The sequence below is a fragment of the Choloepus didactylus genome, chromosome 6 (assembly GCF_015220235.1).
Source record: "Choloepus didactylus isolate mChoDid1 chromosome 6, mChoDid1.pri, whole genome shotgun sequence".
Lineage (NCBI taxonomy): Eukaryota > Metazoa > Chordata > Mammalia > Pilosa > Megalonychidae > Choloepus > Choloepus didactylus.
The window spans coordinates 103,897,875-103,916,711 of NC_051312.1; the positions used below are offsets into that span (position 1 = coordinate 103,897,875).

Consider the following 18,837-nt stretch of genomic DNA (forward strand, 5'->3'; position numbering starts at 1 on the left):
TTTCCCCTAAAGAATAAGAAACAACTAATATTAATAAAGGATTTTTTCCATTTCTTGTCTAAATTCAATTGTACTAATCCAATAGCTGGCACATTTTAAGCATATTTGGAATGAAAAATATCAACACAGCCTGGAGATAATGAATATGTGACCAAATCAAAATTGAGTTTTTCTCTTTTTATAATTTCCTAAAAATATGGGGCTCTAAAATATGATTATGGAGAAAGGATAGTTTGTACTGTCCAAGGTCAGTCCTAGGAATCAAAGTACCTAGGACTGACCTTGCATTTTGTTGTCTTGAACAACTTATGGAATCTTTCAGTCTTAGTTAATTTAGCTGTAAAATAATAATATCTACCTCATAAAATTCAAAAGGATAATGATTAAGATAGTCAAAAATCATTGGTAATGACAAGCAATCCTCCCATGATTTTATTTAATGTGCTTACGTATTGAAAGGTTAAAAAAAAAAAAAAAAGTCCCAAGAAAAGTGGGACAACCTGAGGAACAGAAAAAAATGTTGAAAGTAGTGAGTAACTCAAATGTAGGAGTTATACAACTTGTCAATGTAGTTACACCCTCTTGGAGCTCATCCTCTATTCCCTCCCTATTCCCACCAATTCTCTTTTATTTGACTCTGTTTCTTTTTTTTTTTTTTTTTTTTTTTTTGTCCCTTAAATGAAGATACAAAAGTTCCAATCTCCAAAGTAATTAAGTAACTCAGGGAACCAAAGGAACTTCCTAGAGAATGTTCCTTTTAACATTAAAATGTTGATATGTGCTGCCTTCCTTCCATTTTATAATTCTGCACTTAAAATCAATGATACATTTCTTGATGAATGAGAAGCAGGGAATCAGTCTAGCTTCCTGTCATAAAGCTTTCCACTTAGTTACTCCTTGAAAGCCACATTGTTTTTGTTTTTTTTCCTTTTACTTGGGTTTATTGGAAGGTTGCCAGGGCTTGGCAAACCCACCTGGAAGTGTTTCCACTGCTTTGGACTGGGAAGCTAAAGATCTGTAGCATTCTTGTTACTTACATCCCAGGTTAAATTCTTTGATAGAAGGTAAATTAAAGATTTTTTCTAGGGCAATTTTGCATATATGTGGCAGGGAACGGTGTGCAATGAAGAAGGTGTTTTGGCAGAGGCTTTCAGGGAATTCTCTGACCATGTAAGCTGGATCATTGCCTTCCATTATTTTTTCCCCTTCCTTTCTCAAACTAGACCACAGTGCAGTTATGTTCTTCTAAGGGAATCAATTACTTAGTCTCTGATTTTAATCAAATGTCTTAATTGCTCTTTTTCATTGTTTTTTATTTCCATGACATTATCCTAGTCCAAACCACCAATAACTTTCACTTGGATTTTTGCAAAATTTCCTTAATGTTGATTTCTCTCATTCCTCCCTTACAATTCCCTTATTTAGTTTTTAATTTTTTAATTTTATTATTAAATCTTTTAATAGGTCAGATGGTATGAAGTATAGGCATTGTTTTATTGTACTTCACTTTGTTGCATGTTTCACAAATTGAAGGTTTGTGGCAGCCCTGTGTCGAGCAAGACTATCAGTGCCATTTTTCCAACAGCATATGCTCATTTTGTGTCTCTGTATCACATTTTGGTAATTTTTGCAAGATTTCAAACTTTTTCATTATTATTATATCTGTTATGGTGATCTATGATCAGCGATCTTTGATGTTAGTATTGTAATTGTTTTGCGGCACCATGAACCGTGCCTGTGTAAGACAGCAAACTTTATCAATAAACATTGTGCGTGTTCTGACTGCTTCACTGGCTATTCTCCCATCTCTCTCCCCCTCCTCAGCCCTCTCTATTCCCTGAGCCACAACAACATTGAAATTAGGCCAGTTCATAATCCTGCAATGGCTTCTAAGTGTTCAAGTGAAAAGAAGAGTCACATGTCTCACTTAAATCAAAAGCCAGAAATGATGAAGCTTAGTGAAGAAGAGCATGTTGAAAGCTAAGGTAGAGCGAAAGCAAGGCCTCTTGGCCAGTTAGGCAAGTTGTGAATGCAAAGGAAAAGTTCTCGAAGGAAATTAAAAGTGCTACTTTAGGGAACACATGAATGATAAAGTGAAACAGCCTTATTGCTGATATGGAGCAAATTATAGTGGTCTAGATAGAAGATCAAACCAGCCACAACATTCCCTTAAGTAAAGCCTAACACAGAGCAAGGTCCTAACTCTCTTCAATTCTATGAAGCATGAAAGAGGTGAGGAAGCTGAAGAAGAAAAGTTTGAGGCTAGCAGATGTTGGTTCATGGGGTTTAAAGAAAGAAGTCATCTCCATAACATAAAAGTGCAAGGTGAAGCAGCAAGTACTGATATAGAAGCTGAAGCTAGTTATCCAGAGGATCTAGCTATGATAATGAAGAAGGTAGCTACACCAAACAACAGATTTTCAGTGTGGATGAAACAGCCTTCTCTTGGAAGAAGATGCTGTCTAGGACTTTCCTAGCTAGAGAGGAAAAGTCACCGTCTGGCTTCAAAGCTTCAAAGAACAGACTGACTCTTGTGTTAGGGGCTAATGCACTGGATGAGTAGAAGTTGAAGCCAGTGTTCATTTACCATGCTGAAAATCCTAGAGCCCTTACGAATTGGCTAAATCTGCAACAAAGCCTGGATGACAGCACATCTGTTGACAACATAGTTTACTGAACATTTTAAGCCCACTGTTGAGACCTATGGCTCAGAAAAAGATTCCTTTCAAAATATCACTTGATATTGACAATTATCTGGTCACCCAAGAGCTCTGATGGAAATGTACAATGAGATTAATGTTGTATTCATGCCTGTTAACACAACATCCATTCTGCAGCCCATAGATCATGGAGTCATTTCAACTTTCAAGTCTGATTATGTAAAAATGCATTTTGATAAGCTATAGCTGCCATAGATAGTGATTCCCCTGATGGATCTGGGCAAAGTAAATTGAAAATCTTTGGGAAAGGATTCACCATTATAGATGCCATTAAGAACATTTGTGATTCATTGGAGGAGGTCAAAATATCAATATTAACAACAAGAGTTTAGAAGAAGCTGATTCTACCCTTCATGGATGACTTTGAGGGGTTCAAGATTTCATTGTAGGAAATAACTGCAGATGTGGTAGAAATAGTAAGAGAACTAGAATTAGAAGTAGAGTCGGAAGATGTGACTGAATTGCTACAATCTCATGATAAACCTTGAACAGATAAGGAGTTGCTTCTTATGGATGAGCAAAGTAAGTGGTTTCTTGAGATGGAAACTACTCCTACTGAAGATGCTGTGAACATAGATGAAATGATAACAAAGGATTTCGAATATTACATACACGTAGTTGATAAAGCAGCAGCAGGGTTTGAGAGGGGTGACTCCAATTCTGAAAGAAGTTCTTCTGTGGGTAAAGTGCTATCAAACAGCAGTGCACACTACAGAGAAATCTTTCATGAAAGGAGGAGTCCATTGATGCAGCAAACTTCATTGTTGCATTATTTTAAGAAATTGCCACAGCCACCCCAACTTTCACCAACCACCACTCTGATCAATCAGCAGCTATTAACACTGAGGCACGACCTCCACCAACAAAAAGATTATGACTTGCTGAAGGCTCGGATGATTGTTAGCATTTTTTTAAAGTAACAAAGTACTTTAAAATTAGGTTATGTACATTGTTTTTAAAGACATAATGCAATTGCACACTTAACAGACTTCAGTAGAGTGTAAGCATAACTTTTACATGCACTGGGAAAACAAAAAAAATCATTGAAATATTCATTTTCTTGCAGTGGTCTGAAACCAAACCTGCAATATCTATGAGGTATGCCTGCATTTTAAAATATGAAAACTTTTGAATGCATAGAAATATTGAACAAATATAAAAAATCCAGATTTAACAGATGTTAACATTTTGCCATATTTGTTTTAAAACACACACAGACACAAATATTACAGATATAATTGAAACTTCTTTTGTATCCTCACATCTGACTCCCTCCTTTCTTCCTCCCCAGAGGAAACAACTATTCAGAAATCATGTTTTTAAACAATATTCAGTCTTTACATTGTTACTATGTAAATAATATTTACAATTGAGAAAAGTAGTCTGCCATGATTGCCTTTCCTTTCTTGTACAATTTTTGGGTATTCCTGGAGTTAATAATTGACTTAATCTTTTATTTCCTTAGTTTACTGTGTACTGATTGCTGGCTTCAGTATACCAAGTTGGGTCATTGGGAGAAATCTGCCCCAGTGGGGAGGAGTGTTTTATCTCTGACATTTTCCAGATTTTCCAGTAACAATGAAAAACAGACTGACTTTTATTTTTATTATGATATTTTTATTTTATTTATTTTATTATTATATTTAAAACATCTACAAACTGACCAAGACTGCCTTAAATTCCCCTTAGAAGGCTTTAACTTTTCTTTAGCTTACCAAACTTGATGTGACCTTCTCCTGCCTCTAGACCCCTGACCTTCCTTTCATCCCAGCCCTTACACTATTCAGGCACCTGACAGGTTTGTCTCTAGTTAACTCCTTATCTCCCCTTTCCTCTCTCTAGGTCTTTACAAGTTCCTGGTGGTCTAATCACAACAAAAGAAAGCATTCAGAACCAAATTGTACTACTCACAAACTCAGTAAATCACTCACCATTGCCAGTGACCAAACCCCCAGCATTCTCCACTTCTTTTCTACCAGCCCACTCCAGCCCTTAAACACCGTGCTGCCCTTTGTTTCCAGGTAATCGGGTTCACACTGGGCTTCTGTTCTCTCTGCCTATTGCAGGAGTACTTGCAAAAAGTCAACTTTGCCTGTTTAACATTGTCCCGTGCAATGTTTTTCCTTTGATAATACAATGTACCATCTTACTACTTCCCCCAGGGAAATTGTTCCTACCTGCACTTTGTACAACACTAGCTAATTCATTTCACATACTCCAATAGCCTTTCAACTAAATTTTCTACATGCTAAATATATCACAAAATCCATGTGCTCCATTTTGTTTTTCCTAGAGAACTCACTCCTGGGGTTCTTGAGTCTTGGATTCCACTTTGGGCAGTTTGTTTTCTGGGCCCACTACTTTGACATCATCCTAGGAAACCTGCTGGTCTTTCCTTGATTTACAGCCAGTTTCCTGTACTCATGCAATACTTTCTTGGTTTGCTTCTTCAGTTTGGTGCAACATATTCCCAGATACCATCTTAGGAAAGGATGCATGAGAGATACATTTTTGTTTTCGGAACAAGTTTTTTGAGATGTAATTCATGTACTATAAAATTCACCCTTTTAAAGTACCCTCAGTGGTCTTTAATATATACACAAGGTTGTATAGCAGTCACAACAAATTCCAGAACAGTTTCATCACCCCAAAAGGAAATCCCATACCCATTAGCAGTCACTTTCCATGTCCCCTCTCCTCAGCCCCTGCCAACTGCTAATCTACATTCTGTAATTATGTATTTGTCTACTTCTGGACATTTCATGTAAGTAGAATCACACAATATATGGTGTTTTTTGACTGGGTTCTTTAGGCAAAAATGTCTTAAATGTTCATGCATGTTGTAGCATGTATTAGCATTTAATTACTTTTTATGGTCATATAATATTCCGTTACAGACATACTTTGGAGATATTGTAAATTTGGTCCCAGTCCACTGCAATAAAGTGAATACTGCCATTAAGCAAGTCACACGGATTTTTTTTTATTTCCCGATGCATATAAAAGTTATGTTTACACTCCTGCAGTCTATTAAGTGTGCAATGGCTTTGTGTCCGAAAAAACAATGTACATACCTTCATTAAAATGTGACACAGAGACATGAAGTGAAAACACACTGCTGGAAAAACGATACCAATAGACTTGCCTGACACAGGGCTGCCACAACCTTAAATTTGTAAAAAAACATCTGCCATAAGCAATAAAACAAAGTACAATAAAACAAGATATGCTGTATATAAATATATCATATTTTGTCAATGCATTCATTAATTGAAGGAAATTTGGGTTGTTTTCATTTTTTTTAGTTTTTAAAAATAAAGCTGCTGCTATGGACATTTGTGTTCATATTTTTTGTTTTTGTTTTTGTTTTTTGCTATACACTAGGAGTGTAAGTTTTCTTGGATATATTCCTATATTCCTAGGAGTAGATAACTCTGTCTAACATTCTGAGGAACTACCAAACTGTTTTCCAAAGTGGTTGCACTATTTTACATTACCACCAGCAATGTATGAGGGTTCCAACTGCCCTACATTTTTGCTAAAATTCGTTATTGTCTGTCTTTTATAGTTTATTCATCCAGGTGGGTGGGATGTGACATTTTATTGTAGCTTCGATTTGCATTTTCCTATTTTCCTATTGACTAGTGATGTTTAGCATCTTTTCATATGCTGATTGGCCATATGTATACCTTCTTTGGAGAAATGTCTATTCAAACTTTGCCCACTTTTAAAAATTGGGTTATTTGTCTTTATATTTTAAGTTATTAGAATTCTTTACATGTCTAAATTCAAATAATCCCTTATCAGATATATGATTTGCAATTATTTTATCCCATTCTGTAGTTTATTTTTTCACTATCCAGATAGTATCAAAATTTTAATTGTGATGAATTTAAATTTATCTTTTTTCTTTTGTTACTTAATGTTTTCAAAACATTGTTTCACCCAAGATCATGCAGATTTACTTCCATGTTTTTTCTTAAGAATTGTAAAGTTTCAAGTTCTTAAATATGGCTCTACAGTCATCTTGAGTTACTTTTTGCATGTGGTATGCAGAAGGAGTCCAACTTCATTCTTTGGCATGTGGATATGCGGTTGTTCCAACACTATTCTTTTTCCATTGAATTGTCTTGTCACCCTTGTCAAAGGTCAATTGAATATAAATGTAAATGTAAAGCTATATTTCTGGACTCTCAATTCTATTCCATTCTATAGATCTATAAGTCTGTACTTATGCCAGTACCACACTGTCTTGATTATTGTGGCTTTTTAGTCGGTTTTGACACTGGGAAAAAGTGTCATTGTTCTTTTTCAAGATTATTTTGCATTGAAACTGTAGATCAATTTAGAGAGTACTGCCATCTTAACCATATTAAGTATTCTTATGCATCAACATGGGATAACTTTCCATTTATTTAGATATTTAATTTCTTTCAAAGCTGTTTTAAGTTTTCAATGTACAAATGTCCTTCTTTTGTTGAATTTATTCCTAATTATTTTATTCTTTTTGATGCTATTGCAAATAACATTTTCTTAATTTTATTTTGAGATTGTTTATGGCATGTAATTGATTTTTGTATATTGAGCTTTTCTTCTGCAAGTTTTCTGAACTTATTAATTCTAATATATTTTTTAAAAATGTGAATTCCTTAGGATTTTCTAGACACAAGATCATGCCATCTGTGAATAAGATACTTTTATATCTTTTCCAATCTGGATGCCTTTCTGTCTGTTGCTTTCCTCATTGCCCTTCCTAGAACCTCGTGTACAATGTTGAATACAAGTGGTGAATGTTAATACTCAGGTCTTGTTCCTGAACTTAGGGGAAATCGTTCAGTCTTTCACCATTAATTACATCCGCTGCAGGATTTTTTTTTTTTTTTGTAGATGGCCTTTATCAGGTTGAGAGAATTCCCTTCTATTCCTAATTTGTTCAATGTTTTTATCATGAAGTGTTGGGTTTTGTACAATGCTTTTTCTGCATCTATTGAAAGGATCATGTGGCTTTTGTTCTCTATCCTATTAATAGGGTGTATTACACTGATGGCTTTAGGATGTTAAATCAAATTTGGATTTCTGTTCCAGATCCCACATAGTCATGATGTATAATCTTTTCCATATGTTTAAGGATTCATTTTGCTCATATTTGTGGGGGGATTTTCATCTACATACGTAAGGGATATTGGTCTATAGTTTGTTTTCTTGTGATATCTTCATCTTATTTTGATATCAGAATAATATTGGTGTCATTGAATGGATTGGGCAGTGTATGCCCCTCTTCTGTATTTTTAGAAGACTTTTGTGAAGGCTTGTCACTAATTTTTCTTTAAGCATTCATAGAATCCACCAGTGAAGCCATTTGGGTCTTGGCTTTTCATTGTGGAAGTTGCTTCATTACTGATTCAGTGTATTTGCTTGTTACAGATCTATTCAGATTTTCTATTTTGTTTTGAGTCAGTTCCTGTAGTTTTCATAGTTCTAGGAATTTTCCGACTTCAACTAAATTATCTAATCTAATCTGTTCTAAACTAATTTTTGACACATTTCTTTTTTTTAAAAATTTCTGTATGAACTCTGGTGATACCCTATTTTTCATTCCTGATTTTAGTAGTGTGAGTCTTCTTTCTCTATCTCTCTCCAATCCCTGGCCCCATCTCATTCTCCCCCTGTCCCTTCCCTACCCCCACTCTCCTGCTCTCTATCTTTTGCTCAGTCTAACTAAAAATTTGTCAGTTTTTATCAATATATTCAAAGGAGCAGTTTCCATGTTTGTTGACTTTCTCTATTGTTTTTCTTCTTTCTATTTATTTTTAGTATAATTTTTTTTCTTTATTAGAGAGATTGTAGGTTTACAGAACAATCGTGTGTAAACACTATAATTTTTATTACATCCTTCTTTCTGCTTATTTTGAGTTTATTCTTTTCTACTTTTTCCCATGGTAGAATCTTGGGTTTTAAATTTGAGTTTTCTTTTTTAAAAATTACAGGCATTTACAGCTACAGACATTTCTTTAAGCATCACTTATTCTGAATCTTTTAAGTTTTGATATGTTGTGTCTTCATGTTCATTTATCTCGAAGTGTTTTCTAATTTCCCTTATGATTTCTCCTTTAACTAGTTATTTAGGGTTGTGTTTTTAAATTTCCTTATATTTGTGTATTTCCCAAATTTCCTTCTATTACTGATTTCTAAATTAATGATATTTTGGTTGAAGAAAATACTTTATATGATTTCAGTCTTTTTTTTTTTAATTCACTGAAGTTTTTTTTATGGCCTAACACATGGTCTATCCTGGAGAATATTCTGTGCTAATTTGAGAAGAATGTATTTTCTACTATTGTTAGGTGAAGAGCTCTATATTTAACTGTTACATATAGTTTACTTATAGTGTTCAAGTCTCCTATTTCCTTGTTGATCTTTTGCCTAGTTGTTATATTCATTATTGAAAGTGGGATATTGACTTCTCCAACTATTTTTCTTTATCAACTTTTCCCTTTAATTCTGTAATTTTTAAATTTCCTATATTTTGGGACTCTGTTTTCCATCATTTTACTTTCAACCTATTTGTATCAATGAATAAAAAATTGATCTCCTGTAGACAGCATGTAGTTGGATTGTGTTTTTTAATCTGTTCTACCCAAATAGGCTTTTGGATTACATTATTCAATTCATTTATATGTGATGTAATTACTAATAAAGTAGGATTTACATTTGCCATTTTGCTATTTGTTTTCTATATATTTCTTGCACTTTTTTTATTCCTTTTTCTTCCATTACTACCTTCTTTTGTGTTAAATAGATATTTTCTAGGATTCTATTTTAATTGCATTGTTTATATGTGTTTGTGTATATATATTTTACAAGCACATATACATCTGTATATATGCTGTTTTCTTAGTCATTGCCTTGGGGATTACAATTAACATCTTAATTTAAAAGTCTAGCCCAGATTAACATCAACTTAATTTCAATAGTATACAATAAATTTGGTCTAATAGAGGTCCATTCCCTTACTTCATAAATTCCATATTTATATATTATGGTTCATCAACATAGTGCTATAATTATTGCTTTATGCATTTGTCTTTAAATTAAATACTAGAAGAAAAGTTTTACAAACAAAGAAGCCTTTATGATGTTCTACATATTTACCAATATAGTTAATTGTATTGGTGCTCTTTATTCTGAATTTGGATTTGAGATATTGTCTACTGTGCTTTCATTTCAGCCTGAAGGAGTCTCATTATTTCTTATAGTGTAGACCTGACAGCAACAAATTCTCTCAGTTTGTGTTTATGTGGGAATGTCTTAATTTCTCCTGTTTAACTGTAGGATAGCTGTGCTGGATCTTGAATTATTTTTTGTCAGTTTTTTTTTTTTTTTTTTTTTTTTTTCAGAACATTGAATACAGGTATGTCATCCCACTTCCTTCTGTATTACGTGGCTTCTGGTGCAAAGTCAGTTGTTCATTTTATTGAGGATTCATTTTATGTGATGTGTCATTTTTCTATTGCTTCTTTCAAGATTATCCTTTTGCCTTTATCTTTCAACAATGTGGCAATGACATATCTAGGTGTGAGTCTTTTTAGTTTATATTACTTGGAATTTGTTGAGTAATTTGTATTTGTAGATTAAAATTTTACTATTACTTGCCAATATTTAGGATAACAATCTAGTTGAAGGCGGGAATTCTGTTTGTCTTATTTGCTGCTAGTAGAGGTACCTGGTGATTGTTAGACAAAGAATAATTAGTTATAGTCCTCAGTGCAAACAATTTGAATTGAGGACACTGTCTAGGTTCTGTTCTCATCCTTCGTTTATAATCTTATTTCTTTCTTGTCTTCCTTATTTTCATGGAAAAGGAATTCTCTCTCTCTCTTCCTAATTCTTGGTTTTGCCAATTTATGGATTGCTATTGAGAATATGCCTAACTTAAAATTATTTTGATGTATTTATTGTTTATATTAAAATACATTGTCATAATATAAGACTCCAGGAACTTTTACTTGTAGTAGTCACCTGCAGTAACCATCTAACTTGTCTCATTGCTTCCATCCCCCTGCAATCAATTCTCCCTCATGGCAGAATGATATTTTAAAACAACATCCAATAATGGCTTCCTTCTACTAAAATTCATATACTTGCTTCTTATTGCACTTATAATAAAATCCTTAACATGTTCTACAAAGCTGTGCATGACCTGCTACCTTTCTAATCCCTTCTCACACCATTCCCTTCTTTGCTTATCATGATATGGCCAGAGAGACCTTCACACACACATACCCACACTTTTCCCTCAGCTGGGAAAGCCTTTTTCACAATTCCTTGTGGGCTAATTTTATCTTTCCTCTGGTCTCAGCTAATTTTCACTTGTTGTCAAAGAGACCTTTCTTGACCACAAATTTAAATTGTCTTCCCAATTCTTTTCTTTCTTTCTTTTTTTTTTTTTTAACTCTTGGTCTTTTACTTCATATTACTTAGCACAATTTGACAGAGAGAGAGAGAGAGAGAGAGAGAGAGAGAGAGAGAGAGAGAGAGAGAGAGAGAGAGAGAGAGAGAGATATTTGTGATTTATCTATTCAACAAATTTTTTTGAAGGTTTTGGGTTCCCTACTGAGTTGTATCTGGAGACACTAGTATAAATAAAAGTGTCAGAAAGCTCACTGTCTAATGGTGAAAATAGGACACAAAATTGGGTGTTTTATTAAATCAGGTTATATTTTTTTAAGAAAAGGAATGTCTTCTGAATGAAAACCAATCACTAAAACAAAACCCTAATGTGAACTGGTCTCAAGAGGCTCAGGATCACAAGGTTTTTAGAACCAAGCTTTTGGAATAAGTAAATTCAGCTATAAGAGCTGGGCTCTATCGCTGATGACTTTATTATCTTCTAGCTTCTAGAAGTTTCTTGTTAAATCTATCTGAACTCTAAAACCACTAAACTACCCTACATACCCACATGGTTTACCCTAGGGTTCTTTGGTCCCATTCTCATGCTCCCATGTCTGTAATCTATATTCTATCATATTTTAATCATATATTTTAAATATATTTAACCACTATTTAAATATATTTAAATATATTAAATAAATATATTTAAGGTTACATTCTTGCCACCCTTATTAACCTGTGAACTTCTTTAAAATAGGGGCATTACCTTTATTTATATGTTTTTTTTCATTAGAAGGCAAATAAGCACATAGTATTCACTAAATTTAATCAATGTTTATTGAAGAAAAGATGAAAGAATCAAGGAAGGAATCAGTCTGTTTTTATATTGCAAAAATCAGAATTGGCTGTGAAGTATAGTCTAAGTAGCACAATGGCATATTCCTTAATATCTTTTGGAGCAAAACAGAAAACACAAAAACCAAAGCCAAAAACAAACAAAAATAAGCAGAGGCAAGTCTTGCCCTGTGCCAACATTACTTGAAAACTCTTATTAGCTGGAGGTTCCTGATTTAGATTCAGGGAAAGTGTTAAGAGAAACAAAGAGTTTCTCCCCAGTACTGTGCTACCTTTTTTTTTGCTACTGGATATAGGATAATATACTTTTGTATCTTCCTGGACAATATACCCACCTTCTTTACCTCAAATGACACACTTACCTGGGTCCCTGCTCATCCTGAGGTTGGACTGAGAATGGTCAGTATCAACCTGAGGATCCTGATCTGATTTCAGGGATGGGGGTGGTGGTATAGGCAGATCTCCCCCTGAAGTTTAAGCATTTTTATGATTAGTCCAGGCTTTGGGAAGGCTTCTGTTGATAAAGGAATTATTTGTCCATCAAACAGGACCATTTAAGATGGGAAATACTTGGAGATGTGACCCTCTCCTCCATGTCTTTTCCCAGTTGATTTTTGAGGCATATTCATATGCTGATATCGTGATACATGTACCTGTAAGGTCATCAGTGGGCCAGGACCCCAGCTGGCACGCTTTGCAGGTGTACTCATCGAAAACATACTCATTCTCTTTACAAGGTGTACAGGTCCAACAACAGCTGACTTCTCCCTTCCGGATCACCTGAAACAAATATTTGAAAAATACTGATTATTTAATTTGCAAGATAAAAATCTAGAAATCTTTCTTTTTTTTAAAATATAGTGCTTCCAAAGCCAAAAGGGCTTTCCTATATATTATTTCAAATATTATCATATAAGCAGTATATATATCAGTATTTTCAATTTATAATTAAAGAAAGTGAGATTGAGTTCAAGCCACCAGTCTAGTACCATAAAATTAATTGGTAATAGAGTCAAAGCTTAAATGCAGGTCTTTGGATAAATAGCTTCAGATAACTATATTTGATCAAGTGTTTGCATTTGTACTCACATACACATAAACATACATGTAAATATGTGTGTGTATAACTGTATTTTCTCAAGGGTCTGTGTCTCTCTCTCTCTCCCTCAAATTAAGAACTTTTAGTCTCTGGATTTACCCTGGCTTAACTCTACTTAAGTAATAATGAAGAAGCATTGTATAACTCTTAATATTAAAAAAAAGTATTCACATTGATAAAAAAGTATTAGGAATTTGTATTTGGTAGAAAGGCAGAAACTTGAATTAAGAGGCAGAAGATGAAGGTTTTTCTGGAGTTACTCTCTTGGTATCCCTTTCTATTAAAAATACTAATTCCTATTCCTTCTTATTTGAGCAGCTTTGTTTTGTTTGGGATGAAGGTGGATAAGGTCATTGAGACTATTATAAACCTCTTTATCTGTTTGATTTTTTAAGGCAGTGGAAAATAATTGAAATGATTTAACAGTTGAAAGAGTCCCAGATATTCCTCTTTAGAAATGGATGCACCTTTTTTTTTCACCACTAGTGCATGAATAGCCTCTGTGGAATAGAGATAGGATTCATAAAACATTCTTATAAATAATTAAAACTGTGATTAATAACCAGCAATAACCAGACACAACAATGATTACAATTTATATTCCTTGTCTGATATGCTAACTCTATTAATGTCCTTTGATAATAACAACATGTAGATATCTATAACCAAATATGATTGCAGGCTGACACCTCTTTTTTACATTTTCTACTGTTCTCTGTGACGGCTCTTGAAACAGCAAAAATACAAGTAGGGAATGAAGACAAAAGGACCTGAAAAATCCTGTCCCTAAAATAATCATTTAATTGAGGCAAAACTGCTCTTAAGGCCTACTTAATTTAGCTAAAATATTCTTCATAACAATATTAAATATGATGGTCTGACAATTTAGTGCTTGCTATATACTGTTATTGCATTAAAACTAGAACAGCTCTGTATGAATTAGCAAGCTTGATTTTATTTATTTCATAGGAGAGAAAACTAAGGGTAAATGAGGGACCAAACAGTGTGTTGGACTTTAAGATTCATGCTTATAAATATTGAGCCTGACAGGTATATATAAACATAGAGTTCATGATATTTTGTAAGATGTAGGGGAAAGCATGCAGGCCTGGGAATCAAGATGCATCAGGGTTCTAGACTTACTTTAGCCGCTAAGTAGTTACGTGACCTTCAACTGTTCTTATTTTATCCAGGTTTCTTCAAACCAAACCCATAGTTTTTATAAATTGGAAATGGTAACAATACCTACCATTAAGAGTTTCTTTCCTGAGGATTAAAAAAATTCAGAGCGATTTGTAAAATGTAGAGCACTCTAAAAATGTTACCTATTTTTACTAGTTATTTGCATACAAAATATTCATATAGAAAATGAAAATTTTCATTTTCAGGATAATTTCAACCACACTTGGTATAACCATCCTTGGACAATTATATTTTGTAATAAAAGGAGGAGTATTTTAAATACTGCAGGATTTTTTTTTTCTAGGACCTTAGCAGGGCCTGGAAAACAAAAGCAGCTGATTTTTTTTTCCCCATAGAAATATGCTGACCGCATGTGGCTCAATTTGCATTTGTTTGTAAAATTCAGTTTTTACCAAAATAAGTTTGTGCTCTTTTCCAAGAATAAAGCCACTATTGAAGATTCTTTATGAATCAATAGTGACACCTTAATATGTCCTCTTCTGATTATTCAGCTCTGATTTGCTCACATTTTTTGCTTGTTTTATTGTGCTTCACATTCATGTTGAATTCTAGAGGTTGTGACAATTCTTTTTCATAGCAATATCCATTCTTTCTGAACAACCTGGGAGTAGTGATGCTTTCTTTCTGAATACCAATATGTAACATATTTGAAAGTTTGTTGGACTAAACATTTTCATAGACATTAAATTTACAAATCTCTGAACAAAGCTGTGAGCTATTGATGTCATTAATTGAAGTTACTCAGTTACAACCTTAAATCGTATTAGGAAAATGCAGTGAATTGAGTTTTAAATAGAGTGAAAATAAGGTTTAGTTGAAAAAAAAAAACAGAATTTGGGATTAAAAAAAAACAAGGGAACATTATTACAAATAAACCAATATTTAAAAATATGTTAATAAGTAGTAAAACTCTTTCATTGTGTAGGTTATTTCCAGTAAAATGTGATATAATATTATGTATAAAGAAATCTCTCAAAGCAGCCGTTAGGTACTTTGAAGTTACAAGTTCAAACTGTTTTGCTGTCAAGGGTCAAAAACAAATGACTTTCACGCAGTAATTTACATAGTGTAATCTTTCTACAGGAAACTACTGGAAATTAAGAACAATCAGTATTCTGGGTTTATAAAGGACTTCACATGATTATTTTAATGACCAGATGCAGAAATCTTTTGTCACTGTATACCAAGGGTTAGCAAAACTTTTCTGCAAAGGGCCAGATAGTAAATATTTTAAGCTTTGTGGTCCATAGTCTCTATCACAACTCAACTATTGAACCCTTTCATTATAGTATGAAAGCAGCCATAGACAATATGTGAAGAAATGACATGACTCTGTTCCAATAAACTTTATTTTAAAAAGACAGCAGGTCAGATTTGACTCATGTTCTATAGTTTGCCAACTCTTGCTGTATACTGTAACAAGATATTAGTTTCATATATTCCATAAGCTACTGACCACAACCACACAATATCCCTCACCTCCTTTTCATCACCTAATTCTTGCTACACAATTACCATTCAACTCTGTTCAGTCTAGCAAGCTTCTGTTTTCAAAAGCCTCCAGATAAAGGGATAACTCTCAAATCTCAAGTCCTCTTCTTTCTTGACTTTCTTCCGCTGGCCATCTCATGTGACGGTGTGCTCTTATGTCTCTTTCTCTCTTCCTGACCCTGCCTTCCCTCTGCCCCCAGCCCCTCTTCTTTTATTTTTAAGAGCAGATACTCTTCAAGGTCTGATCTTGGCTCACATTTATTTTCTCTCTGGCTTTCAGGTTCAGTCTTGAACTACTCTAACAGCTTCAACTTTAGCTCTGTGCAATTGATTCTTAAATCTCTATCTTTAGCTTTATCTCTCCTTATTGTTCTAAACCAATTTTTCCCATAGCTGGCTAGATTTCAAAATACAACATGCCTTCAAACTAACCCATTGTCTTTTCACTAAAGCCCTTCCTATTTTTCTGTTCCAGACAATTGCACATTCTAGTTACTGAAACTTTAAATTGTGGTTGATTTTCTTGGACTTCTTTCTCTTCTACAACCCTTCATCCAATCACTAGCCAGGATTGAATGAGTCAACCTCTGTCATGTTTCTTCGCAATTTCTCCTGTGTCCCTTTCCATTCTCACTGTTTCTTCTCTACTTCGGGGCTCTTATTACCAGTCTCATAGCATACTTCTAACTTGTCTCTTCCTTCTTTGTTCATGTTTCATAACACTACTCATTCTTCTTTGCTTGCCATGTCTCAGCTTATGTCAACAACTTAGTAAAACTTATTCCTGATCATTTACTAAAAATTAAGTGCAGCCTATTTAATATGACATTCAAAAGTCTCGCAAATCTGGTTTCAACTTATCCATTTGAACTTTTTCTTTTATATTAATCATTTAGAGCCATGCATTCACTGTTATTCTAAAACAGTTTTCATCAACCATTTCTGTACTTTTCCTAAAACTGTTCCTCTATATAAATGACCTTCCCCCCACATCTTTCTCTGAAATCTGACCCATTTTCTTGGTCCCATTTCTGACATTTTATTCAGAAGAAATCTCTCTCACTGTCTTTTGTTTGAACTTACATGGATCCTCCCCACCCCACATTTTCCTTTCTTAAAGTAGTTGTCACATTGTAAATGGCATTGCTTGCCTGTGGCCGTGATATTTTCCCTTATCTAAACTGTAAATCTTCTAACAGTAAAAGGTGTCTCACTTATTTGGGCCCTACTGATACAAACTATCATAGTAATAAGAGTTTGATAAATAATTAGAAGATAATGTGCTTTCCAACTGTGAACTTGTTATTCCATCTATGTAGAAATGGTGTGGACAAACATGACTCATCTTTGGTTCAACCAGTCCAACTACTAAGACCACTGTCTTGGGACTTTAGACAGCACAAGGAATTAATGCGAAGAAAGTAAAAGAAACAAAATAAAATTTCTGACTTTAGAAGGTTACAATGTAAAAGCTAAAACGAGAATCCAATTTTTAGAAATAGACAATAATTAACAATTTTAAATTGGCAACAAAAGTTAAATAAACACGGACTCTATTTTACCTTTATCTGGCCTTTCTCACATGGTTCACTGCACACTGATCTGATGATGTGGCTTTTCTTGGACCATACTTCATCATCATCCATTTTTAATTCTCCATTGTCCCAGCTTCCAACGTTGATGTAATCAAAATAATCTTTTCCCATTTCCTTGAAATTCATGATTTCATACCTTAGGAACCAGAAGATTATAAATATTTGGCAAATAATATAAATATTAAGCTATGAGAAAGTGATTGATTTCATTCCCCCCCAAAACATATCTATTATCATATCGATGACACTGAAATTTTCCATGGCAGCCTACTTAGAATGCCAAAAACAAACAAAAACCAAACAAAAAAAACTGCTGTTGCACTTTCTCTTCAGAGGCATTTTTTTTTTTACTTTCAAACATATACCTGAAATAGAAAATAATACAATATGAAAAAGTGACTTGACCTCAGCTGGTTGAAAGAAGGTTTTGAAATAACTTCAAGAAGTTTAAACAAGTACTACTGTTACGTTTCTAACAAAGAGAGAAAGGTTTATTGTCTAAGTAAAATGATAAAATTTTAAAATTTTCCTTTGGTAACCAAGTGAGAAATTTGGTAAATCTTTGATCTTCAATTTTAGAGAATGTGGGGTTAATTTGGATAGGGCCTGATATTTACCTTTCTGATTTTACTCTTTATCAAGGGCCAAATTCATTATATTAAGACAATTTCAGGAGTGATCCTTAAAATATGTTGGAAAGCAGCCTTTAAAGCACCTCATGCAATGTAAAAATGATGGAAGGGGCTAGCATTTTGTCAGAACTCAGCCTAAATTAGCGATTGTTCTTATTTTGAGCATGGGGATGGATATATAAAGAGGGAAAATCTAGTGTGTTTATTTACAAGCCTTTTATTATATACAAGAACATTTCCAGAGAAGCATTTCTGAAATAAGTTTTCTACCTGAGAACACTGGATGAGCAGTACACCATTGTATATATTGGATATTCAGTGTCTTCACATATACCTGTTGGGGACTGAATCATGTCCCCAACAAAAGAAGTGTTCAGGTTTTAATTTGGTGTTCCTGTGGGTGTGAGCCCATTTGTAATAGAACCTTTGAAGATGCTATTATTAGTTCATATGTGGCCTCATTATGAATTGGATCTTCAATGACCCTATTTGGATGAAGCCAGATTGAATCAGGGTGGGGTGGGGGTGGGGTCTTAATTCATATGACTGAAGGCCTTATAAAGAGAGGAAATTTGGATGAAGGCAATCAGGAGAAGTCAGTGGAAACGAGAGTAGACACAAGGAGAGAGAAAGATCGTCATATGACAATAGGCTGGCCTTACCGGCATATTGATTTTGGTGACTTCTAGCCTTCAAAATGTGAGAAAATAAATGCTTGTTATTTAAGCCTACCCATTGTGTAGTACTGGTCCTAGCAGCTCTGGCAAACTAAAATCAAGTACCTTATGCTTTTTACATCCCAGGAATTGTGGAATTGGCTGATAGACTCTTATAAATGCCTCCTCAAATTT

At 34.0% G+C, this 18,837-nt stretch overlaps 1 protein-coding gene across 3 annotated transcripts in view; it reads right to left on the bottom strand.

Moving 5' to 3' along the window:
- The window catches only part of GRM5 (glutamate metabotropic receptor 5), a 554,896-nt gene that overhangs the window by 79,060 nt on the left and 456,999 nt on the right, over positions 1–18,837 (bottom strand). For all 3 annotated transcript variants that reach the window (XM_037841016.1, XM_037841014.1, XM_037841015.1), the window contains exons 6-7: positions 17,322–17,490; positions 12,620–12,746 (exon numbers count right to left, since the gene is read on the bottom strand). In XM_037841016.1, the coding sequence (XP_037696944.1) occupies positions 12,620–12,746; positions 17,322–17,490 (296 nt within the window). The remainder of the gene's footprint in view (positions 1–12,619; positions 12,747–17,321; positions 17,491–18,837) is intronic.